This window comes from Polistes fuscatus, unplaced genomic scaffold, assembly GCF_010416935.1.
Source record: "Polistes fuscatus isolate 324 unplaced genomic scaffold, CU_Pfus_HIC Scaffold3, whole genome shotgun sequence".
Taxonomy (NCBI): domain Eukaryota; kingdom Metazoa; phylum Arthropoda; class Insecta; order Hymenoptera; family Vespidae; genus Polistes; species Polistes fuscatus.
In genome coordinates, this window is record NW_025113107.1 from 4527727 (window position 1) to 4555272 (window position 27546).

Sequence of the window (27546 nt, forward strand, 5' to 3'; positions counted from 1 at the left end):
AAATAATAAAAAATTATATTTCCGATTGAAGCTCGTTCATCATCGATGGGAACAGGTGCAAGAACAATTACAATAATCCGCAACTAGTGTTACCGCGTACGAATAAATATCCTTCATTTCCGATGACACAGCTGATTCTTCTAGCCAGGACGAGTGTACGTGTCTTGCACTTTTCGGAACGTCTTGAAAATCCTATAAAAATATTTAACTATATACCATATAATGGATGTAGATCATAAAATAAATGCATACGTATATTTTCATTTATTTCGAAATTCTATATAAATATTTAATTGTCCAACAAGTAATGTCGAAATTTTCAGTATAAAAAAAAAGTACTAGTATTTAGATATAATAGAATATTAAAAAATGTTTCAGTTAACAAAATACTCTATAATGTTATGTTCAATAAAATAATTTTACAAAAACCTGCATGTTTGATTAACAAAAAAAAAATAAATAATGTTTATAACAATCATTAATTATTGGTAAAGATTCTTATTGCAAATAATTTAGAAACGTATCTATGAGAAAATCTATGAATATTGAATATGTGTTCTAATTTATGACTTCCTAGGGCTATGGGATTTATTTGGTAATTGCTACATCGTGTAAAGGTTAATTGGCATAGGTCATGGATGATTAAATCCAGCAGACATCTTGTAGGCTAGGGAAACTATTAAACGATGAAGCACCTCGATAATGGCTTCGGAATTAATTATACGATTAATCTTATTAGTATCGTATCCCATATACGAGGGAGTCGATTAAATTTGCCGCTCTTTTCGTAACCATCCAATCATAAGATAGAAACAAATTCGCGCCAAAATTCGAATGCGATTAAAATCCTATTAAAACAATAAATATAAAAATTCCAAACGTATCTGTAAAATATCTGAAACAATAAATATTAATGATATAAAAGATGTCTGGAAAAATAAATGATATTAAAGCATATGAAAACTATCTACATTAATGAATATTAGTAAACAAAAATATTAGTTAACAAACCCTCAGAATTGTCGATGGAATTTCTTTACGATCATGAATCACATGAGTAGACTTGCATCGATCCGAATCTTTCAAATTAACTGCTCCCAGTCTGATTATTTCGTAATTTTTACTAAGGAAAATATGCCTCATTTAAATGTTTATGCTAATGATAATATATATACGCATTTTTACAAAATCTTCATAGAGATATTATTCACTTTAAAATTTCTCAAGGGATTGAATACTGCACACCAAATTTTTTTACTAAGAGTTTCTAAATCTGTTATCCTTGAAACTACTAGTTTTGTTTTTTGTTCTCTTTTTTCTCCTTTCTTCTTTCTTTAGAATAATTAACAAAATTTTAAACTACTCATAACGAAACACAAAGCTTGACATAAAAAACTTTTGTCATTCTGAATGAAAATAAGAAAAAAAGAGAGAGAGAGAATAATTCTACAATATATCACTTAAGTATAGTAATTCATCAAGCATGTTCTGCTCTCCACTATGGTCAACCAGATGAAATTACTTACAATTAGACCAAACATGTAATTTATCATTCCAAATGAAAATTAAAGGAGACGAGAAAAAGAAAGAGAGAGAGAGAGAGAGAGAGAAGCATAAAATTACATTAATTATACAGACTTAAATGTATATATATATACTAAATCATCGAACAAATTTCTATCTTATGTATGCTTGACCAGATCAAATTACTTTCATCAAATATATCATTACGTTAATAAAGTTTAACTAAAAGGTGTCCAATAGCTAATTGTTTTTTGATTTTTATTATAAACCACATACAACGTATATGTGAACACCTAAGAAGAAAACAAATAACGATAAAAATAAAAAAAAATAAAATAATATTCTTCTTAATATATATATATATAAATTTCTATATTCGCTTCATTCTTATATAAATATATATATAATATATATATTTAATATAATTATATTTAAGTTAATTTTTTATGTTAAAAATTATTATACATCTAGAATGTTGTATTCTAGTTACCTAGCTTAATAAATTTTTTTACAAATTTTGGAGAATTTATATAGGCAAGCTCGCATATTTAATTATCTTCATTCGAAAAAAATTAAAATTTATATACACACCTACGCACATATGCGTACTATCAGAAAGTTTCGATCATATTACGTTCTTGCATGTATTCCATATTTTTTATTCTCTCTCTCTCTCTCTCTCTCTCTTTCTCTCTTTTTCTCCCCCTTTACCGCCATCTCTCTCTATCTTCTTCCTTTTCTATTTTTTATATTTATTTTTTTATTTTATTTGGAAAACTCTCTTAATAACGATAGCTCGGAATACTTGAACGCATTGCTTTTAATAGTATATACATATTGCATATGTAGTATCGATCATGTCATTCGTAAATCACGATACTGTCACATGCATAAATATTCTAACATAAGAGGACTTCTGCTATTCCGCAAATACAAAAAGGAAAAAAAAGAAGGGGATTATAATACAGGTCGTACCAAAAGTTCACAGCTAATATTAAATATCAATTGTCCATTTTCAAGACTATTTGAATTAATTGTTTAAAACTGCATACGTAGTAGAAACTTATTTTCTAAAGTAAGTAAATCTGGAAAAAGAAAAAATTAACTTAAAAAATCTGCAAAAAAAATATTATAATTAATTGTTAAGATATAATCGAAAAACTTGTAAATAATATTGTAATATCGAAAGGATACGTTTTCAGTTCTCGCAAAAGACTTTTTCGTCTTTTCTTTTTTATATCTCGCGCCAAGCTGACACGAACTTTTCCGAAAATAGCTTTTGATCTCTGTAATTAATTATGAATTCAATTTCAACGCTACAAAATAAACAGCAGTTATTCTTGTGGGTAAAACAAAAGCAAAACAAAAGAAAAATATAAAAAAGTGAATGCTCAATGTTGTTGATAATTGTAAAAGTACATTTTATGGATATGTTTTATGGATATGTTATCTTACAAGTACATCCTCCATATTGTCAGATAAGGGTTGAGCGTCAAGTGGTAATCCTTTTTCCGGCTTTCGATCCTTGATCCAATTTAAAGGGCTTCCTCTTTCATTGTATTCGATGTACTGTTGTCAAGTCTCAACAATAAATTGAAAAAAAAAGAAAAGAAAAGAAAACATTTATTTACGTTCCAATAGAATTTAATAAAATTTAAATATATTTAAAATTATTATTACTAGAAAAATAGGAAAAATGATACATACGTCATTTCCAACGAAAGAGTAATATTTAGCAGACGAATCTTCTTGAAAATCAATTTCAATCTCTACTTTGGATTCTTCATTTTTTAAATTTTCGAACTTCGGACGAACTTCTTTTATTTTAATATCGGGATCGTAATTGACATCAAAAAGATCTGGCTCCTTTTTCACCTCAACATTCTTTTCGTACTTTTTAATATATTTTTTTATATTTGTCTTTTCTGTACTCGTACTTGGTTCACTAATATGAAATTCTTTTTTAACTCGAATTTTAGGTCCTACTTTTTTAACTTCTTCTTGGATATTTTCGTCGTTGTCAAAACTTGTTTCTTCGATTTTAATTTTTTTCGGAGATATATCTTTTTTAATAGCAACTTCGTTAGAGATTGCAGTTTGATTGTTTTGCACAGAACTAGTCGAAGCAACAACATTGGTATTTTTCTTCTCGCTTGATTCAAATGATAAAAAAGGAAATATATATTGTTAACTAGCAGACCCGGCCACGCGTTGCTGCGGCTAAGGTATATGTTAATTTATAATATAAATTCATATGTTAATTTATAATATAAATTCACAAATACCTTAGCCGCAGCAACACGTGGCCGGGTTTACTATTTTATATATATAAAGATAACGCATGTTGTTTTAAAAGCAAAAGTTCATTCATTCGTGTTAATTCTTACCTGTTATTATTGGTTCCCAATAGAATACTAAAGTCTAAGGATTCCGAACTTTTTTTAAATAAATCACGAAGTTCATTTAAATTCGTAGCAGTAGACCAATCCTTATCATCGCGAATTCGCGTTACTCGTGGAAATCTAATACTAATTCCATCTGCCGTATGTACTCCTTGATTGGTAAATTCTGCTCCAGTGATTTCCCATACCGGTTGTTTCTAAAATAAAGTAGAAAAATAATTAATAATTAATAAAGAATAAACGTGTTTAAATAAAATGATACATAATGTATTTTAATCACCTTTGGATCTTTTGCAACAAAGTCTGGAATCATTGGTTTGTTTGCTCGTAACCATTTAGGAACTTTGTTAGGATCTTTACCTATTTTAACCATATCAAGTTGTTTTTGAAGAGCTTCTAACATTGCATCATCGTGACCTGAATGTACCTAATTAATTAATGATCTTTTATTATTTATCATTTCTATTTCACAATTTTACTTAGTACAATTCAAATTTTATTTTTTGAATCACTTACTTTTGTTACTGTTAACCATTTATCATTATCAGTGTCATAACAACCCATAAGAAATATAGACATCATTCCTCCTAAAAAAGAAAATATTTTTAATATTATTTTGAGAAAAAAGAAACTGTAAAATCGACAGAAGATAATGTTTAAACCTTTTTGGCCTGTACCATACCAAGCGCCAAGAACAACGAGATCTGCACTATCGGCCATTGCACCACCGAATAAGTAATCCTTCTTTACCTTCAACCAATGTCTTTTACCAGGCTCATATTTACTCTACAATTATTTGTTTACAAATATATTCAAATATTAATTATTAGTATAATTTATTAAAAAAAAATGGTATGTTAATATGAATGCGTACCTTAATATCTTTCAAAACTAATCCTTCGAGTCCCAATCTCAAAACTTTAGCGATCATTTCTGCCAGATCTTTGGGATTCTAAAATTATAATAAAGTAATTATTTGAAAATAATGACTCCAAAAATATACAGACTTAAAACAAAATTTATTTACATGAACTTCTTGAGCTTCGGACAACATTATCCTGTTTGGTATTTCCGTCATACTCTTTTTCAAAATCTGTCTTCTTTCTAGCATGGATCTAAAAATCAAAAAAACGTTATCAACAATTTCACAGAAGATAATTAACACACTATTTTATTTAGACTTACTTATCAATAAGTATTTCCCCGTTATAATAAATACAATCAAATACAAAAAGACAGACATTTGCGTCCTTAAATTCTGATTTCTGCAACATGTAGACATAAGTAACTGGAGACAAACATTTAATATAAACCTACAACTAAATAGCAATGATAATTATTATATAGTTACAATTACCTTATGTACACCTAAACTTCCAAATGGTAATGGTTTTCCAGTTTCATTATCAATCAGAAGAATTTCAGAATCAAGGATTAGATCATCGCCATCCGGAAACGCTTTGGGAATGTAATCTTTAAAGTGTCTTATCTGAAATTATTATTTTTTGTCTCATAATTGTCTGAAATAATTTTGTTTTCCCATCAATTATATAAATCATAAAATAATCAATTAACCTTATGTGCCATCACCGGTTTAAGAGATCGACTAAAGTATTGAAATTCGTAACCCCTCTTATGTACTTGAACACGTTCCCCATCATATTTAATTTCAGACAACATCCCATTAGCACACTTCTTCATTGCCATATCAATAGACTTGCATGCTTCGGCCTAAAAATAAAATTGTCATGTCGATAATGTAGTTATCTGTGTTTCCCTCGTATGGTATCAAAACAAAATATCTAACAATTTATATATACTTACCAACATTGGTAAAACAGGAGTCATTAAAGAGAGAGATACTTTGCTACCTCCAGGTGAAGTTAATAAAGTAGTTCCCTTCTTTGAAGTCGGTGATGGTAAAGAAGTACTCGGCAAAAATCGTTCCACGACTGTTTCCAAGTTCATTGATACTTGAAATGCTTTATAAGCATCCTCGTGAACGGCACCAAGACTATTATTATAAGTAATATTAAATAAATAATAAGTAGAACAATTTTTTTCTGATAAATTATTTCTTGGATAATTATAGACAGAATTGTAAAAGAAAAAAAAAAAAAACCAACTTACATATGTTTAGGACCAGCATTTATTCGAAGATCGTGCTTTATAAGCCTTATAATCATTTTCAAATCATTTCCGGTACACCTAAAATAATAGAATACAAGATATCAAAAAATGTTTATTTGAAATATTGTGTACGAAACCTTTTTTTTTAAAATAATGCATTACTTACCTACTAATAATGGACTTAAAATGATTGATTTGTTCGTCCTCCTTCGTTAAATGCGACAAATGTTCGAGAAATTGGTCGACCTATAATAATTTATAGTCAAAAAAAAAAAAAATAACTTATATCTTATTGAAAAGAAGAATAAAGTAATAAGAAATATATTCACGAATATGACAAATTCTAAATAAAAATAATCCATTGTATTATTTAAAGAGAAAATTTTATCGAGCGGACAAACAAACGGACAGAAGAAGATATTATATTAGATTTGACGAGTGGATTTGAAATAGAACGAGAAAATACATTTTGAAGAGTTGGCTTAAAGAAGGGTCGAATTGTTCGACGAGAAAAGGAAAAAAGAAAAAAGAAAAAAAAGAAACCAAGAAGAAAAGTTGGCCAAGGGAAATTTCTCATATTTTTTTCTGATTGGATCCGAAGTAGGATCTCAACGATGAAATCCTACCTTGACCCCGACGTATGTTTATTTTATTCAAAATGGAGATTTTGTACGGACGATAAAAAAGAACAAAAATCCGTTTAGTCGACTATAATGTTACATTTTCTGACCCCTACGGGACGAGGGGGGACTCAAAATCGATCGTTCAAAAATTCAGATGCAAAGGAAAAAAAGGAAACGTTCGGCGAGAACTGTAAAGTATAAAACGAATTAATTTTTTATCTATCGATATTTCCAAAATAAATTTTGACAAAAAACAATCCATTATGCAGTTTACGTATAATAATTTTTTGGTTCACCCTAATATTATTAATTACCTCTTGAATAGTGAGTAAACTCTTGACCGAAGGAGTGACAGCGGTGCTACTGTCGAAAAATATACGAATAGTTTCGGCAATATCACCATTCTCGAGATCTTCCAACATGGATTCTTCGTCTTGCAACAATATACGTGCGAACAATTTGATCAATTGTTTACTTTGCAGATTGTAAATTCTCTTGTTTGCTGCTTGCGGTAATAACAGTTTACACCAAAGCACGACGTCGCTCTTGAATCCGTCTGAAAACAGTCAATTATTTGTATAATAATGAACAAAAAATAAAAACAAGCAAGATAATTCAAATGACAAACAAACAAAGAAATAATAATAATAATAATAATAAAAAGAAGAGAAGAAAGGGAAGAAATTAAAAATAATAATAGTTTACGGCGCAACGCGAAAACATTGTCGACTTCGTGCGATGCGTCAAAAAAGATTTTCCGCTTTGCAGGAAATTGTTTGTAAAAAAAATATTAGAGTACGTTCTAAGTGCATCAAAGAGAGAGAGAGAGAGAAAGACAGATCCGTTCTTGGAACGGATCACTGTACTAAGAAATAAAAAAAAAAGAAAGAAAAAGAGAAAGCTTATGTGTGTGTGTGTGTGTTTGTGTGTGTTTATAACTTGCAAAGGCGACCAAGAGTCTACGAGAGTCAGGGAGAAATCAATTCAATGGCTGTGGAAGGAATTGATGCATCGCGAGTATCATCATCAATTGAATATCTCATAGGCCTCTTTTGAATTATTACACGCGGGTATATCGCCTCCGTAACTTTCCGTTTCGTATTTATGTTACACATTCCTAAGAATAATTATCTCTCTCTCTCTCTCTCTCTCTCTCTCTCTCTCTTCCTCTTTATTTCTTTGTCTCATTTTCTCGTTTTTCAATGTTTTCCTCTTTTTCTTTCTATCCATCCATCCTTCTTCTTTCTTCATCTTATTCGTTTTTCCTTCCGCCATCTTGTATATAAAATTCATCTTAATCTCCATCTATTTTACCATCATTTATTATTTTCATCTAGTTTGTCCAATATTATCCTTCTTTTCTTATCATTTTTAATCTTCCTTTTTCCATCTTGTATTAAATTTATCTTTATCTTCATATATTTTTCTTCTTCTTCTTCTTTAACTTCCCATCCTCCCTTCATCTTTTCTCTCTCTCTTTCTCTCTCTGTTTCTCTTATGTGAAAGGATTCGTCGAATTACAGAAGATAAGAAGAAATCGTTCGCCGATTGAGAAAGCGGTATGCGTATATTACGACGATGATTCAAGAATGCCGTCATTTTATTTCGTCTAATTAGAGAAGAAATAACGTAATAACTAACTCTCGACAATACGATAAACTCACGCCACGTGCTTCCTTACGTATTTACTTCAATACTTGTATATATGTATATATATACTTACTTACGAAGACAAACTTTAACGTTCGTTCGTTTTCCGATCTATTTTCAAATATGAAGTTACAATTCTATGTTATTTTCTTTTTTTATTTCATTTTATTTAGTTTTTCTCTTTTTCTTTTTCTTTTTTATTTTTTTTAAATTTTTCTCTACTCGCGTTATTTTTCTTTAAGTCCGCAGATAACGTTTGTGGTGTTGCTTTCAAGATGGCTGACGTCTAATGGTTGAAGTTTCAAAGTTTTCTAAGCGCGGGAAGTTAAATTTTATAATTTAATAATTTATATTTGTGATATTTTTAATTCGACGTTTTTATGATATTTATTCGTTTACATAAAGTATGTAATTCTAATAATACGAATATAAAAAACGATTTTATTTAAAACCGCAATATTATCGGTGCATGAAGAAAATGGGGTTTCTAGAAAAATTTGTCAAAAATCATTCCCAAATGAACTTTTATAACGTATTAAGACTACGTTACCTACGTAAAACATTTATACGATGATTACAAATAAAAAAGTATTAGATATAGCAATTAATTCGGTGCCCTGATATTAAATTCATTCCATTAAAATCGCCATCTTTCTTTTTGGTCAAATAATTCGACAATTGTCTGTAAGATGTCATAGAAAATAACGGAGGATACTTCGGAGAACATAATAAACGTAATATTATATTATAAATAAAAATTTACATATTATATAATTATTAAATTATTAATTTTAATATATTACTTATTATAAATAATGAAATTTAGTATAAAATGCACCGAATACATTGATACATTTAAATAAATATGTATAAAATTACGAATTGTCAAATCCGTTACTTATTGCCGAAAGAAAAAAACGTGGAAAGATGATTATTGGAATACGCATTGGATTATATTTCTTTTTTGTTTTATTCTTTTTTTTCAACGAGCAGATCGACTAGACTTCGTTAGAACAGTGAGTTCGCAATGGAAAGTCACCGGGATTTGGCACAGATATCTATTTTCTCATGGATGATCTGTTTTCCTCCATGCGAGGCCAAGAACCTCCACCACGCACATCTCACGATTGTCGTTTTCATCATCTTTGTCTCTTTGTCGTCATTTAAATAAGAGAGGAGGACACAATCTGTTCGCGCAGATTTCCCAGGTCATTCGGCGAAAAAATCTAGCCCCTAACTGCAAAAACAACGATTGGTTTTCCATCTTTCACACACACACACACACACACAAACACACTCACACTTACTCTTTCTTTTTGTTGGCAGTCTTTTTTGAATGAAAGTAATGTAAGAATAATAATAAAAGTGACAATCCGAGTGAACTTTAATCGTTACGTTTTCATTATTATTTAACACAATTCATGTCAAACCAACTAACCAATGTATAAGTAAGTCAAATCATTTCTTCATAATGTGAATACATTGTGTCTCATAACCGACATGACAGCAGTAGTATATTAAAGTGAAATTTGTCAGATCTAATAAGGACTAACGTTTATTTAATTATTATCGTTTAAATTCTAACGTGAAAATTAATTCGTTACGAATACATATATATCCTTCTTTTTTCTTTTCTTTCTTTTCTTCCTTTTTCTCGACGAAAAGATTATCGTAAAAAAAAAAAAAGAAAAAATGAAAAAACATTCGTGCAATTATTCGATTATATTATATATAAAGTTACGATCCGTAAGTTCTTTCTTTTCAAGATGGCACCGTTGCCAATGATGATTGGATTGCATCATATAAATCGATACAATTGTTGAATTTATTCGATTGACATTATCATTGTATCAAGAACTCTATATACTATGTGTCGAGTATTCCAAGGTCGATCGAATTTACGAACGATTGGTCTCGTAACTTCGATCGATTCGATTCGATTCGATTCGATTCGATTCGATTCGATTCGATTCGATTGATCTATTTTTACTGTTTGCTTTTTATTTATTATTTTTTCGCTAATTTTGAATTTAAAAAAAAAAAGTATAGGGAAAACTATTTTAGGGGGAGATAAAAAGAAAAAAAGATAGAAAGAGAAAGTGAGAGATGAAGGGAGGTGATAAAAGGAACAGGAACAAAAATAAAGGGTGAGCACATTTTACAGATGATCGAACCAATTGGTTGGATAGATCATTTCGTATCTTCAAAGTGAATTCAAGCGTGATAATTGGACGCCGACGAATCGTCTGATTTAACTTAAAATTGTCAATACGTTTTGAATACTTGCATTAATTATTATTATTATTATTATTATTATTATTATTATTATTATTACTATTATTATTACTTCGTAATATAATTTTCTATATATATATATATGTATTATACTTTTCTGCATATTACAAATTAAACGTATATACGTGTGTAAAATAAAAATATACGTATTAAATACATTCGAGAAGAAAATCCGAGCTATAGTTTAGGTAAATGCCATAGTATTGCAACATTACTACTATTATACATAGTATTGCAACTATATTATACATATATTACTACTTTTAGTAGTAATATATAAATAGTATTGCAATAATATTATATATGGTATTGCAACTATACTACTATTATAGAACCATTATACTTTTATTTATTATTTACTATTTTCTTTTTACATTTATCTACTTACTGTGCGTTACTACTAATATAATGATAAGTTTAATAATAATTACATAATTTTAATTTCCGTTTTGTTTTATCTATACATTACATTGTACTATACTGTAATTAATGGCCTTTAGGGAGCCTAGGCTCTAGGGTCAATAAAATATTATTAAATAAATAAATAAATAAATTACACTTGCATTCTCAAATGTTGGTAAAAAAAAAAACAGTTTCGGTGATTGATATAAAAGAAAGAAAATAAATTACTATTAATAGGAAGATAAAGGAAAAACGAAGAAGAAGAAGAAAGAGGATGAAAGATAAAATAAAAAATAAAATAAAAAAGAGAGAGAGAGACAGTAACAAAGGTGGAAGAGTTCGATACTTGTAAATAAATCCCTTTTCTAATGATACTACTTGTTGTTCTTCTTCTTGTAACCTACGTGGATACCTTTCACACGCTCATGTGTCTCTCAACGTATACCAATCGTGCATTTAACAAAAAGAAAAAAGAAAATAATATAAAAAAGAGAGAGAAAGAAAGCAAATACTTTTTTATTGGATAGACTATTCGAAGAGAAAGACATCGAAAGAAAGAAAGCAAATACTCTTTTATTGAATAGACATTCGAAGATCAAAAGACCAGTAAGCATCTCATTTAATGAACGGTATCCTATTTAAAGGGTGAGAAAAAACAGGAATGGAAAAAGAAGAAGAAGAGAGGGTAGTAACGTGAAAAATATTTCGAGTATTATCGATCGACCAGAGGAGTATTTTACATTGAATGATACGTTATACCAGTTGATTGTTAAATTAAATTGAAAATAAAGTACGAACAAAGATATAAAGTTAACAAAATTAAAAGAGACAAATGGTTTGGTATATCTTCGTATTAAAAAAATAAAAAAAAATAAAAATAAGAAATATACACGCCGCACGATAGAGGACCTTTCCTCGATTAATAAAAATATAAATATATATTAATTATCGATCGATGTTTTGGAAAATATCATTTGTTCATTTTTAAAAAGTTGTTTTGAACGTTTTTAACAACGCGCCAAAGTTCAAATACACAATTTATAAATATTTTCTTTTCCTTTTTTCCTTTTCTTTTCCTTTTATTTGTTGGGTGTAACTCTTGCTTAAAATAATTGGGTAAAATCCAAAGAAAAAGGAACGGAAAAGTAGTAGAAGAAGAAGAAAAAGAAGAAGAAGAAGAAAGAATAACTCGTAAAATTAAAATGTTTTCAATTAGTCGTTATCTCGACGAATTCGATAAAACGAATTCGTTCTTACGTGAGACCGAGACAATAATTTTTTAATTATGACCCAAAATTTGCGCGAGAATTCGATTACATTTTTTAACGCGATTTCTTTCATTTTTACGCGTAAACATTTAACGTTATGTTAGGGTCCTTATCTTGGGGTACTTTTTTAAAAAGGCTTTTAAGTAAATTTTTCTCAATAAATTAAAATGAATTCACACTTTTCGAAATAATATCGAATAATTTAATTTCGCAAATTTGTACGTTAAGTAATTAATTAATTAATTGCGTAAGAGAGACGTCGTTATCGTAGCAATGCCGACCGTTTCTAATTTATCTTCGTCCGAAGAAGAAGGGGAAGAAAGAAAAAAATAAAATAATAAAAAAAAAAAAACGATTATTTTTGTCACTTCTACTGTGAACATGAATTACGTTCAATTTGAAATACATCATCCATCGTGAAATACATACTTACGTTATAAAAAGAAATAAGAGAGTTAGGACCGAATAAAAAGAAAAAGAAGAAGAAATCGCAGAAAACGCAACGGAGCGTATAAATGTTGATAAATATAAATGTTTTATCGGAATCTAATCGCATTGAGAGTGTGACGAAATCCTAGAGCGGAAGATTGCTCCTCTCGTTCATGCCGCATATAATAATGATCGTTTGAGAACCATTTACACATATATTCACACACACACACACACATATATGAGATCATTCGAGATTTGAACGTGACGTTGACGTCTTCTTCCTATTAAAATTCAATACTTCGTACAACTAATCAAATATTATTATGAAATTATCCAAAAAGTAAACGAAAGTTTATTACTTCAATGTTACTTTAATTATTAATATAGTTGATATAATAAAAAATTAATATTTTGAAAAGAAAAAAGATTTAGTATTAACACTTTGAACCTCACGCAAATTCAAAAAGTTCAGTGTCGGTCAGTGCTGACCGACAGATTTCCGTTCAGTTTAGGCCGCGTCAGTCGCCGGTGACTGACATTCAACTGTTTTTTCAATCCCCATGACTGGGATTTCCTTAAGAATTTGCGTGGGGACTCAACGTGTTAAACGACCAAATAAAATATTCATTAAATTTTAATACACGATAAATAAATTTTAATACACGATTGAAGAAAGTAAGATTGTTGCAAACTGCTTCGTTTTTTTTCTTTTTTTCTTCTTCTTTTTCCTTTTATATAATTCATCTTTATAGATTACACTCCGCGTACTGGTGGTGATTATCGATTTTCGACGAATTTTGATTTCATAAACGAAATAGAAAAAAGAAAAAAGAAAAAGGTTTATTTTATTAAAAGAAGAAGAAGAAGAAGAAGAAGATGAAAAAAAATGAATTCGTACAAAATAAAGAGCGAGTGCGAGAAAATATCGGACACGATATCGGGTCAAGGATATCACTGCGAGAGTCTTATTTAAAGTCATTGATCGATAAAGTTTTCAATGCGATAATCGTGCGAAGAACGTCGATCTTTTTCTATTTTTCTGAGTTTTAATATTCTCTCTCTCTCTCTCTCTCTCTCTCTTTCTCTCTCCTTCTCTATTTTTATTAGCACTCATCCTCTTATATGCGAAATACTCGTGCGTATATATAAACGTATTAATAATATTACGTTATACTTACGTACATATTTATGTACATATTTTATATATATATATATATCTCTTATCTTCATTTTCTTATTTGGTTTTATTTTTCTTTTTTTCCTTCCAACTAAAAGTTCCTTTTTTTTCTTCTCCCATCTTTCTTTCCTTCCTTCCTTCTTTCTTTTCCTTCGTATTCGTCGTTTTACGAAATCCCAAAAGAACCGGGAGATTTTAGTCGACAAAGATTTTGAAAACGTTACAAATAAAAATTAAAAAAAAAAAAATAATAATCTCAAATATAAAAATAAAAAAAATCAATTAAAATAATATCAAAATATCAATTAAAATAATCTCAAATCGATATACGTATAACCATTACCACGCCCCCCATGTCTATTAATTATTTGTATTTATTTTTCTTCGCGATAGTTTGGAAAAAGAGAGGAAAAACAACACAAAAAAATAATATAATTAACAATAAGAAACGCGTGAATATTAGTTCGAACCCTTGTTTCTCTTTTTAAAATCTCTCCCCCCCACCACCATCGCCACCACCATCATTCATTCTCCTTCTTATTATCTAATTCTGTTTTTTTGTTCGTCGAACGTACATTCCTTACTCTTTCGTATTCTTTCTACTGTTAAGCTAATTAGTATACGAAAATGATATGAACGAAAACGAAAATGTGGGGGCACGAGTAAACTACGAAAGTTCATACCTAAGATAAAAACCATCTCTCTCTCTCTCTCTCTTTTTTTCTTTGCTTTTTTTTTTTTCGAAGACTCCGATAAAAAGATTCAATTAACGAGGCGGCAATTAGAGATCTCTCCTTTGGAAAGGAACGTCGAAAATAGTGTTCTTCGATGGTGACTTCATTTCTTCTTCGAGATATCGCTCGTAAAAAGCGATTAAGAAGAAGAAGAAGAAGAAGAAAAAAAGAGGAATGAAAAAAAAAAGATATTCCCTATTTTGCTTGAATCGATATACATATATTATTTTGCTTTCCAATTCATTCGTACAAATCACGTAAGCACAAAATTGAAACACAGTTGCACTTCCTATAGAACGAACAAATTATTATTATTATTATTATTATTATTATTTATAAAAAAAATCCATTCTATTATCCAATCAACAGATTTCATTTCTCTCTTTCTCTTTTTTTTTTTTTTTTTTTTAATCAACAATATTAACGGATTAAAAGAATAAATCTTTTTTTTTTGTTAATTATAAAGTGAGAAAATTATTGCAGTGATTATTTTATACATAAGGAACGATAAATCGTATTATTATGACGAATGACAATTAGAAAACTCTAATCTTTTCGTAGTTTTTTTATTCATCATTTAATAATTTTGCGTCTTAATTCGTACGGCACCATCATCGAATAGAAATTGTTCGAGATCAATTCGAATTTTGGGGAAAGAAAAATTTTCCGACGGATTAAACGCGAATCGGAAAGAGAAAAAGAAATTATAAATTTTTTAAAAACCCAAAATTGAAACGCGACACGAAAAAGAAGAATTTTTTTTTATTATACAAATCGTCCATCAATAATCTCTGGAAAGATTTTTCTCCGTAAAAAAAAAAAAAAAGAAAAAAAAAAAGATTTACGAGTTTTAGAGTTTTACTATGGGTCAACGAAAAAAATAAAGTGTTCGCGTGTGTGTCCACCCACGCGACTTGTCTCCTCACCCCCCCTCCACCCTTCTTTCCGCATAAATATATTCCATGAATTATTATATATTTTGAATTTCCTTAATTTTGAAAGCGCTTATTAATTTGTCAAAATTCAAATATAATAATATTTTGATATTTTCGAAAGATATTTTTTTCTTCGACAAGAGAAAATTCGTCTCTATTACTTTTTTTTTTTTTAAAACTAATACTACAACATTTAATACGAATAAAGCATGCTTTCGAAGTTGAGCTTTTATTATTTTGATAAAAAGTTAATGATAGCACGGCCTTGAAAAAAGATGCGTAGTGCTAACCGAAAATATCCGAAACTTACAATTTATCAAAATATTACGTTTCTTTTGTATATTAGTAGAAAAATACTGTAGAGTGGTGATAAATATGTTAGTAGTAGTCTCTCGTGTAAGTCAGGCATACTAACCGATACATCTACAGTTATTTTTCATCATCAATATCATCATAATCATCATAATCGTCATCGTCACCACTAAAAAATAAAATAATTCTTGCGAAACTATGAACATTTAATTTTCTAATAATTCCTTTTTATATAATAATAATTATATATTTTAATAATAAAATAATATAAAGATAACGATAATAATATATTTGACAAAAAAAAATATTGCAAATTTGTCTTTAAAATATTTTCCCGTACGATTAGATTATATAAAATTTGATATTATGCAAAAGATTGAGAATTTTTGGTGAAAAAATGTTATCCTCATCCAAGTATGCGTATTTTTACGTCTACATGGTATATCTTTCTAATCCTCCGATGAAAGATTCGAAGGATCAACAGCGGTTAGAATCGAGATTTATCGTTCAAACTTCAACTCGTTACAATCCTTGACATTATCATCACGTTATCGGAACACGCCTAAGTTTCTTCTCTATCCCACGATTATTTTCATTTTAATTTTCAAGAAAATTTATTAACATCGTACTTTTCTATATGATTTTAATAATAATAATACAAGCGTAATATTATCTCAATCCAAATGAATATTTAATTATACGAGATTACTAATCGTAATAATAATCAATTATAAATATAAATCGTATACGAATCGATTTACAAATTGCAATAATTCATTGGCCAAACGATGGAGAAAGAAAAAAAGAAAAAAAAACGTCTATTAATTCTCATCCGGCTGACCATATAAGACTCAAGTCTCCTTATTTTTACTTCAAACATTTTTTTCTTTTCATACTATTATAAAAATTATTCGGAGCATGTATACTCGCATACACACAAATAATTATAAATAAATAATTTCTGTTTATAATAGAAATAACCCTTCCTTGCTTCCTATATAACAAAAATATGAAAAAAAAAATAAAAAAATAAAAAATAAAATAAAAGATTTCGAACGAATCTTTTTCTTTTTTCTTTTTTTTTTCTTTTCTTTTTTACGAAACACCCTGGAGTATTACACCTAATATACATAAATACACATATACTATACACATATGAACGTTACGCATGTATAACATAAGGCGTAGATCCGCCTCTCATTTATATTTTCAGAGAAGACGACGATTTATCGTCTCGAAAATATTATTTATCACGCCTACGCCATCTTCTTCTTCTTCTTCTTCTTCTTCTTCTTCTTTTCATTCCCCCTCCCTCGTCTTTTCTACAAAAGCTCTCCTACGTATTATAAACTATCATTTAATATTATTATTAATATATATCTATTATTATGATAAAAATAAATATCAAAACGAGTTCTAATTGTAAAAATTCGATAACACAGGTAATAATAATTAACAGGTAAATCTTTGTTATTTTTCCTCTTATTTAAAATCGAATCACTTCTTTGTGGAAAAAAAAACCCTTACCTACTCATACTATTCAATACTATCAAAGAGTGGTATATATTTACATCATTTTATCGTTTCTCCGTGGGGTTTTATTTTTTCCGAACAGGTTAACCATCCATTTTATTACTAACCGTGCTTCACACGTTGCTTGACTTTAATGATTTGACGTAAACCAATAATCCAACGTGGCTAGGCCGTTCTTGACGTAATAGTTAAATCATCGTGTTTTAGATAAATACATTTGAAAGGCCGTTGCAATGATATACGTACTTTAAATTGGTACGTTCGTCAATTTGTTTTTCTTCTTCTTTTCCTTTTTTTATTTTTTTTTGGATATCCGCCAATAATTAAACTCGAATTTATAATTCTCGATCTTTTCGTTCACTTCATCATCGAAATTGAAACACCGACTGATTCCAATAAATCTATAATCGTTTTTTTTTCCATCTTATTCAATTAAAAATGATAGAAACGAAACGTTTGATTGGATAGATGGTTTGTGTTTTTTCTTTTCCGGTGACACGTGATGCAATAATCATTTCCTCACCTAATCGTACTCTCCGATCATCATTTTTTCTCTATTAAACAAACTGACAAACTTATTCTTTTCTTCTATTACATAAATTATCTTTTCGTAATATATAAATCCAACACAATATTGTAACGATTAAACACACACGCGAGTAAAGTTCTTATTCTTATCAAAATTTCGCCTATTCAGGGAGGAGCAGGGTGCGGGAGGGGGTGGTGGTGGTGGTAAGGGGAAGCAAATCGCGCCATTCCTCTCGCGCAACCGTCCGTTCTTATCGTGATTTATATCGTCGACCTTATCATACTTCTTTTGCAATCGAAAAAAAGGGCAGCGGGAGATGATCGCCTTTTTTTTTTTTTTTTTTTTTACAAAAAATTACATATATATATATGTACAATGTATTTGTGTTCTCGTGCTTTGTTCAACCCTAAGGGTTCACTCCAATTTAAAAACCATTAATAAACTTTTCGTGGCATTAATTTTAGTCATAAATAATTGCACGACACTTTATTTATTTATATATATATATATTAATTATTATTTCTACAATATACAATTAAGATAAGAATTTTTCTATTTACATAAGTATTATAATACACATGTTGATGATGATGATGATGATGCACGGAAGGAATAAGGCGGCTTGTCGTAAGAAAGTGTGCAAAAATAAGATGATATTGAGGAAAAGAGATGAAGAGAGAGAGAGAGGGAGGGTGCGGAGGAGGTAACGGAGAGAAAGAGGGGGAGTGAGAGAGAAAATAGTAGTAGTAGTAGGAGAGAGAGTCTGGAGCCAAGCTGGCTGCACGAGAAGGGGCTCGTCATCATCATCAACATTTACAAACCAAAGAAGTTGATTAAGTGGGGGAATACGAAGCTTATAAGACACCAGAGGCATGCCCCAAGAACGAATAGTCGCAAAAGAGTGATATTGTGAAGTGCACGAAAATTCCTAAACCATCTCGATTGTTATTAATTCGACCGAAAAAAAAAAAAAACATAACAAAATAATAATAATAACTATAAAAATAAACGAAATATATAACGTTTGATTTTTATATTTCGTTAATAAAGAAAGTAAAAATACATTTATAGTTTGTATATATATATATATATATATATATATATATGTATGTATATGTATATATCGATATTTAAAGGAAAGATTTTTATCGATAGGAAGAAAGCAAAGAAAAGTGATCGATTAATATCGTTCCGTGATGACAATTAGAAACAATCCAGTGAAAGGGTGACTAAGAAAATCGATATAATTTGAGCTTTATTCTACCCCCCGAATTATCGAACAATTTTTTCTTCTTTTTCTTTTTTGACAATTCGAAAAAGAATATAATAATAAGTAATAATTATATTATTATTATTATTATTTATTTTCTCTTAAAAGACTATATTTTTATATATTGAATAAATAATACGCATATGTAATATTTGGTGTGGCTCAATCGATAAACTTTATTCTCATCGTTTAAGACTATAATACTCTGGTGGGGGGGTGTAAAAGGAGAAAAGGGGGTGGTAGTTTCTCGAGATTTTTTCTTCCCCCACGACACGAAGTGACAGTTTCGATTTATTCAACAGTGAGTATATTTATTTTTCTTTGCTAATTTATCAACGTAGATTATTATTTAATAATTAGCGATGATTTATTTCGTTCGTTCATTGATTTATTTAAATCATTCTTCTTCTTCTTCGTCCCTGTCGATGTATTTCGAATTGATTTTGCACATCGTTTAGCTTCGACTTTATTGAAGCATGAAGTTAAGAACCGATAAATATAAAAAAACGAATACATACACGATTTTCGAAACTTTATTTCTTTTGTTATTTCTCATTCTCTTTCTCTTGATAAAAATGCAACGAAATCTTTCGTTTTTTTTTTTTTTTTTATTAATATTATTATTTTAACACGATACGCAGATAATATAATAAAAAAGAAAATATATTAAACTGTGGATATACCGTGGAAAGTTTACCGGACGATAGGATGCATGGAGAACAGTAGGTCAAGTCCAACAACAAAATAATATTAAACAAATGAATAAATCGTATAATTATTTTTTCATTATAAACAGAATATCTTATAATGACCGATTTTTCTAGATCTCAAATGTTTATACTTCGCAACTGTTTTCTTACGTTTTTGATATGTGTTTTCATTTTATTTTATTAATTACCGTACCCTTAATGAATGAACAATAATGCTAATACAAAAATACAAAATCATTTAATTATTTTATTATATTCAACGAGAGACGCGGGTACACTTCATATATATATATATTTTTTTTTTCTTTTTGAAATTATTCTTTCTGATACCTTTTCCTTCAGTTTGACGAATGATAATGTTAAGAAAAAATTAAAAAAAAAAAAAAAAAAAGAATCACTTAATAGTTCTTACACAAAATATGGTTAATATAATACATATATTATTATTATCTTTCACTATATATGTATATATAATAAGAGATGACTAATTCTACGATAACTTTATTAGAAAGATACAGACAGACAAAGAGAGAGAGAGAAAAAGAGAAAATAATGAAATTAAAGAAAATTTCTTATGTTAAATCTAGTAATACATCAATGAAAGCACCCTTCTGTTTTCCTTTCCATTAGTCTCTACGATAAGAGAGAAAAAAATAACAAGAAAAAAAAAAGGATTCACGGCCATACGATCGTAACACGACACACGTAAAAAGGGGAATCCATTGAGGTGGCCAAGAATTGTAAATGATTTACAATTTTCATTACGCAAGCAACGTATGTAAAAGGTCATTGATAAAAAAACCATTCACCGGTACAAACTTACGAACGGAATCATTGCTTCTTCATTTTAATATATACATTTAAATTAACAAAAACATTTAATCATCATTAATTTGTTTTTATTGTAGTAAAAAAAAAAAAAGGGAAAATCGAAGACAACAAATTCGTCGATTTTTAATAATAATAATAATAACACTTAAATATATGATCGGGCTCGTTGTCCTTTCTTTTTATTGTTTATTTACAAAAAGAAAGTTATTTTTTATCGATAATTCGAATGACGATAAATGACAATGAAAATACGACCAAATTTTTCTCGTTGTAATATAAAACAATGAAATATTTCGATCGAACGTAAGTGTTCGATTAAAATTCGCGTGAATAAGAATGACGTTCGAAGCAAAGAAAAAAAAGAAAAAAAAAAAGAATAAAATAAAAACTAAGAATAAGAGAAGTATAGCAAGAAGTGTGACACGCCAAGTCTCGTTTCCGTTTTGTACAGAAAGGGAATACACTCGTTGATTGGCCAGCCGGGCAAAGCCAGCCGGACGCAAGTAACAGTAAGATAACCCCGCAAAAAAAATCTTCCACTCGTAGCAAGTATGGTGGTAAAGAATCGCGGCGGTGCTAGTCTATTTGGTTGATTGATTAATGTTTTCCTTGTATCCGATTCCGGTATCATCATATTTATTCGCTCTAAAGAATTCATTTGCGGAACGATTAAAAGCTCGCAAAGAAAAAAAAAAGAAGACTAAGAAAGACAGTGAGGGGGGTGGGGGTGTGTTGGGGGAGGATGTACTTTCTCGAAGTAACAAATTCATCTTCGCGAGATGTTCCGTAATCGTGAAAAGATAAAAAAAAAAAAAAAAAGGAATATTGTTAACGAGAATAAATATCGCTAAAGAATAACGTGGGAAATATAATGAGAATCCGTTCTAGGAATTGTTAGAAACTCGATGAATAAAAAAAATAAATGGAGAAATAAATAAACGAAATATCAAAGAAAGAGTTAGTTACTAACGAAAAATAAAAAAGAAAGAGAAAGAGAGAAATCTACGAGTATGTTTACGCGGTCAATACGAAGTCGATAGCTTCATTGATAGGATTGTGTCCAGCTTGTTTGTGTCAGTACGTGTTGTGTATTTCACCATTCACCATTCACCTCTCCCCACTCCTTTACGTTTTATACTTTTCCTTTGTATTTTTCAATTGATTTCTCCTAGATGACGATTATGATAATCGTGATAATGATGATGATGATAATGATAATGCATCTTTAAATGAGGTGTACGATAGAAAATGGCCGACCATTTATTTTACAATGAAAATGGCCGAAGGCGCGAATTTCAAAATAATCTTTTCTTATCGTAGATAATAGAAGAACACGCTCGTTTTCTCGAATTTAAATTTTGATAATGAAAGTAACGTTTATAGCTGGTTAAGAAGAAAAACGTCGGGCGTATTTTCAAAAATGAATTAATTAATCAGCCGCTATTTATTGGGTCAGTATTTGTAATAAGTATGTAATAGAAATCTGTCGATATTTATGATAAAATAGTAATACGTAATCCTGATACAAACCAATCTATCTTGTTATAAATCATCGATCATCTATTTAACATATTAACAAATTATTATTCATATTGAACAAACTATTCATATTTATATTGATAATTTATTAAACAAAATACTGACCAAATAAACAAAAGTATAATTAATCGATATCGTTATCTCTCTCTGACATACACTTGGGAACCTGTAAGTAATTAATTATACTACCCGAAGACAAATGATGATCCCTGTAAGATCTTTTATTTACTTTCTTTTTTTCTTCCCTTGCGCAAATATTCTCGAACAGTAATAATATAAGAACCCTCTATGTCTAACCGCTCGGAGTCTCGAAAATTTTCGTTCGTTGAAAATTTTCTACTTTATTATATATTAACCAAAATGAAAATACACTTACCACCGGACGTTCCATGAGTAAACATATTCTTGATGATCGCTGTCTTTTCCTTGTAAGCATCGACATCAGCAACGTTCGCGCAAATTCGTCGGAATTCGCGAAACAAATCGTCCTTGGTTGGATTTGGATTCGTCGCCATTTTGGATTCTTCAAGATCGTCCATCTTACAATCGTCCGAACCAATCATACGATCCTCCATTCCTTTCGATACTTCCGTCGACGTTTTTATCGGAAATTTCATCTTTTTATTCGGTTCAGCCGATTGATTTTCCTTTGGATTTTCTTTCCTTTTAATCGCAGCTTTCGGTTTCGTCGTTTTTAATGGACCTTATGAAGTAAAATAACAAAAATAAAAAGATATGACACAAAATAGAAGAAGAAAAAAACGAAATCCTTTCATTTCTCTTTTTTCTTCTTTTTCTTTTCAATTGAATATAAAATATAAACGTAAAAATGAAAATTTTATTGTGATGATAAAAAGGAAGATGAAGAAGAAAAAGTAGAAAAAAAAAAAAAAGAAAAACAAAAAAGAAGAAGAAAAATCGTATCGATAGCCTTTAAAATTTATGGTTGTCTTGAACAAATACGTTTTAATCGGTGCGAAATAATAGAGCATTATTATTTTTCAATCCTACACCACCGTCGTGAACAGTGGTGTAATCTGCGAACTGGATACAAAAATGGCACTAGCCTTTGCGGTATAAATCACTTGTCTATCTTTCTCTCTCTCTCTGTCTCTTTTTCTCGTTAAATCGGTGCATTTAAACAAAGAAGGATAGGAGTTGGTTGTTGGTCGCCGTGATAGTAAACATAAGTTTCAATTAACACTCACTCATATCGATTTTTTAATCTTTAGTCAAGTAAAATAATAGAAAGAGTGATCGGAAGTTTCGTTAAACATCTCAAGAAAACAATTGTTACTTCAAACTCGTATCGTTTTTTTTTTTAATTTCAACATTTTCTTTATTAATATTTTGCTTACTTCTCCTTTTTTTTTTTTTAATTCGTGGACTAATTTCTCTCACCGATATCGTCGCTACGAGATGACGATGGTGACACGCGATTACGTCATAATCAATTTAAAAATGTACCAAATAAAGAGTCATTATTATTTTTGTGAAACGATAACGACAATTATCTGTGATATATTTAGGAAAATATATATATATTATAAAAAAAAAAAAGAAATCATTTAAATAATAATAAAGAACAGACTCGCGAGATAAGAAATTAATCGAAGTTCAAGGATAAGGTTGTGGGATAGGAGGGATAAAAAGATTTGAAACAATTCATGGAAAAATTTGTTTCCGGACAAGAAAGGGCAAAACGAAAAAAGGATAAAGGAAAAATAAAAATATATTTATGTAGATTGTAAAAAAGAAAGATTAATAACATACACGATTGGTCAAACTCGTGAAGTTTCTCAAGGACCAAGTTCTTGTCCTCATCCTGAAGATTATCCCACCCACTAATATCCTCTTCGGGATCTTCTATTCTTTTAGTCGTAGCTCTCTGTTTTGCAAAGACTTCGAAAAGGCAGGACAAATGATGCCAAGCTTTCATCTTTGAACCGTCCGAAAAAGGATTTGAAATTAATTTAGCGATCCTTATTGCATCCTTTTCTATAGGACATTTGCACTTTTTGCATTTTGCACGACCGGATTTGGCACGTTCCACTGCAAACGGTTTTTCATCTTCTTCCTCCTCCATGATCTGGAACAAAAATAATACTAATTAGAATAATATATGTTGATAATATCTGTATACACGTATTTAAAATAATATTTCAAACGATACGAGTAGAGAGACGATATTTAAAAAAGTTTTAAAAGGAGCTCTTCTAAATCTAAATCTCATTGATTTAGTAATAATAATAATAATAAAGTAAAAAATATATAAAAGATATGTAAAAAGAAAAAAAGATAATATATTTCGAATATATATTCGAAACGATACAAGTAGATAATATTTGCAAAATTTTATATAACGTGAGACCTCTATGATCTAAAAAAAAAAAAAAAAACATATAAAAGATACTTAATACATTAAAAAAGAAAAAGAAAGAGAAAAAAAAAAATAAAAAGCAAATACATTCGAAACGATACAAGTAGATAATATTTGAAAACGTCAAATATATTATGTCAGAGACCTTGATGATCTATTTAAGAAAAATAAATGATACGTAATAAACATTTTAAAAAATATTCCAAATGATACAAGAGAGTAATACATGGTTTACGTTAGAAAACATAATGTAAAATTATATATATATATAATACTTAAATATTAAATTATCTTATATTAACTTATCTGCACATATCTCGGATTATATCTAGCTTCCTTCATTTTGTTATTTTGTATTTAACCCTGTGTCTCTCTATTCCTCTCTTCCAGCAGCGCATTTACGTCTATCTTTTGTTGTCTCAAACGCTTTATTCCTAACTGGCTGTACCTGTTTTTTTTTTGTTTTTTTTTTTATTTGAGAAAATCCTCTCTTTCCTTACCGTTTTTGGTTTTACCAATTTCCTTCTCTTTTTCCTTCAAACTTTCTTTGACAAGTGTTCTACCCTTCGCTTTCCAAATATGTTAATAGTATATAAATACGTTACTAAACAAAAGGAAAACTCATTACGTAAATCTTAAGCTAAAACTATTAAGTTTAATTGAATATCAATTAATTATTAACTTAGTTGGCTTCAAATATTCGTTGCTAATCGATAGCATGCAATCTTAAGACGTCATCTTAAATATCATAACGATATTTCTAACATAAGTAACAATTTATTATAAACGCTACCTATTCGTTCTCATTTTAATTATTTATTATTATTATTATTATTATTATTTTGCATGATTTTATATTAAAATTCATCGAATTTGATTTATTCGTCCAAAAGACATTAATTATTTTGCATAATTTAATATTATTTTATCGAGAAACATTATAATACGCATATATGATATTATAAAAGATATTTTAATTTTTATTTTGTATTATAATATTTTATATTATATATTATTTTATTATATATATATTTTTTTATTATATTTATTTTATATTATATATATTTTATATTATAAAAGATCGGTCATTTTGTCGGGCGTGTAGTATCCTGTAAAAATTGAAAGACAAGAAAAAAAAAGGAAAAGAAAACTTGAGAAAGAAAAGAACGAAAGAAAATGATAAAATAAAACGAGCTCTTCCCCTCTCTATTTCTTTCTCTCTCTCTCTCTCTCTCTCTCAATTTCTCCCCGAGAAACGAAGGGAGTTCTTATCATCAATTAATATGCTGATTGGCCGGCTCAATGGCAATGAAAAATTGACAAACAATGACAGACATATTATTGCTAATTTTATGTATTACATTTCTTCGAAAGCACGTTCACATTTATTTAGAATTAGAATATTACTTGAAGATAATAAAAAGAAAATACAAAACGAAGAATATTTGAAAAATTATACGAAGAAAAATTTCTTTTTCGTTTACTCTCTCTCTCTCTCGCGCGCTCGAGCGAAATTTGTTGCATGATTTATAAGAAAAAAGAAAAAAAAAAAAGAAAAAAAAGAGAATATTAAAATTTAAACATTTATAAACGTTACGTGAAAATCTTTTCGGGTAAGTAATACTTCGCAGGTTCAGTGAAAATTATGTGACACACAGTGACATGCTTCGTATTCTTAATTACCCCCCGAAATGACAGATAACCATTCGACCGGGTGAACTCCAAGAATTATTTATCGTTGCCGTTCTCGAATCTGTTCCTCCCCCTTTCTTTTTTTTTTTCAACATTACCTCAACAGCAGCAGCAATATTTCGTTATTCATGAAATATTTTATAAATCGAAAAATGGGTCAATCTGATCGACTAAGTCATGACGAAAAGTACAGAAGAATCGATAGAAATATTATGATCTTTATGCGAATGAATTTTTTCAAAGAGAAGAAAAAAAATATTAAAAAAACAAAAGTAAATAATAATATTATCCTCGTTAGACCTGCGAGAACGTTTGTAAGCTTAAGAAAATTTCATTTCTTATGGAAACTGGACAAACTGGAACGTTCGTTGACATTATTTTAGGATGATACTGCTCTCATCTGCATTTTGATATCCTCCGAGATTCATCGTCTTTTCTATGATGAATTATTTTATCTTATTAATAAATTATAGTGATCGTGTCGATTTTAACGATAAAAAAACACAACACACACACACAACTACACACACAATAGTTTCTTTCTTCGATTAATCAAATTATAAATTTCAATCAATAACATTAACCCGATCCCGATCGTTGATTCGAAAAAAAAAGAAAACAAAATAATGTCAACCCGAAAAAGATCTAATTTTTGTTATTGTGTAAACTTTCACCATAATCATCTATACTCATCACTATCGCAATTCGAGTTAAGAAATAACACAAATGCAATAAGCAAATGCACGAACGGAATAGGGGGTTAAGAATCAGTAAAGGGGTTGTACTTCTTTGTAGGATTATGCGTGTGTAGGTGTATATTTTCGAGAAGAGAGAGAAAGACACAGAGAGAGAGAGAGAGAGAGAGAGAAATGCTAACGTTCACTGGTTCTCCTCCTCGCGTTACGTGCTCGAACCTACAGGTGGTAGGTTCCTAGGAGAAAATAAGGATGAAGTGGAGGAGGAGGAGGAGGAGGAAGAGGAAAAGGAGGAGAAGGAGGAAGAAACTGGTGGTGGAAGTTTCGAGCTTGGGTATAATAGAGGGTGCAACAGCCCTCACAGCTCACTCTTCGAACACACATCGTGCTATACGAAAAGTTTCAAGGTTAATAAAGGTGTGCATACAAAAACAAAACAAAATTAATTAATTAATTAAAAATAACAAAAAAAAAATACGAAGA

At 29.3% G+C, this 27546-nt stretch overlaps 2 protein-coding genes across 2 annotated transcripts in view; both read right to left on the reverse strand.

Annotated features, from left to right (window-relative positions):
* LOC122519080 (DNA ligase 3) lies at positions 1-24501 on the reverse strand. Its single transcript, XM_043638252.1, has 20 exons — positions 24070-24501; positions 22673-22999; positions 6994-7235; positions 6223-6302; positions 6057-6134; positions 5751-5940; positions 5502-5657; positions 5284-5415; positions 5112-5191; positions 4954-5041; positions 4801-4878; positions 4589-4712; positions 4443-4513; positions 4207-4353; positions 3912-4123; positions 3232-3676; positions 2980-3093; positions 2719-2810; positions 1012-1102; positions 1-192 (listed from the first exon to the last, which is right to left on the reverse strand). Exons 1-20 carry the CDS (start codon positions 24380-24382, stop codon positions 40-42), a joined length of 3213 nt encoding a protein of 1070 aa, XP_043494187.1. The 5' UTR covers positions 24383-24501; the 3' UTR covers positions 1-39.
* The window catches only part of LOC122519081 (peptidyl-prolyl cis-trans isomerase sig-7), a gene marked incomplete in the record, with an annotated part of 14734 nt that continues 11499 nt past the window's right edge, over positions 24312-27546 (reverse strand). Inside the window, 1 exon segment of the mRNA XM_043638253.1 lies at positions 24312-24385.

Coding starts and splice junctions, on each gene's coding strand:
- LOC122519080 (XM_043638252.1), bottom strand. CDS start 24,382: ATGGAGGAGGAAGAAGATGAAAAACCGTTTGCAGTGGAACGTGCCAAA. Junction 5,416..5,501: donor AACCGGTGATGGCACATAAG/GTTAATTGATTA, acceptor TAATAATTTCAG/ATAAGACACTTTAAAGATTA. Junction 5,192..5,283: donor GAAGTTTAGGTGTACATAAG/GTAATTGTAACT, acceptor TACATGTTGCAG/AAATCAGAATTTAAGGACGC.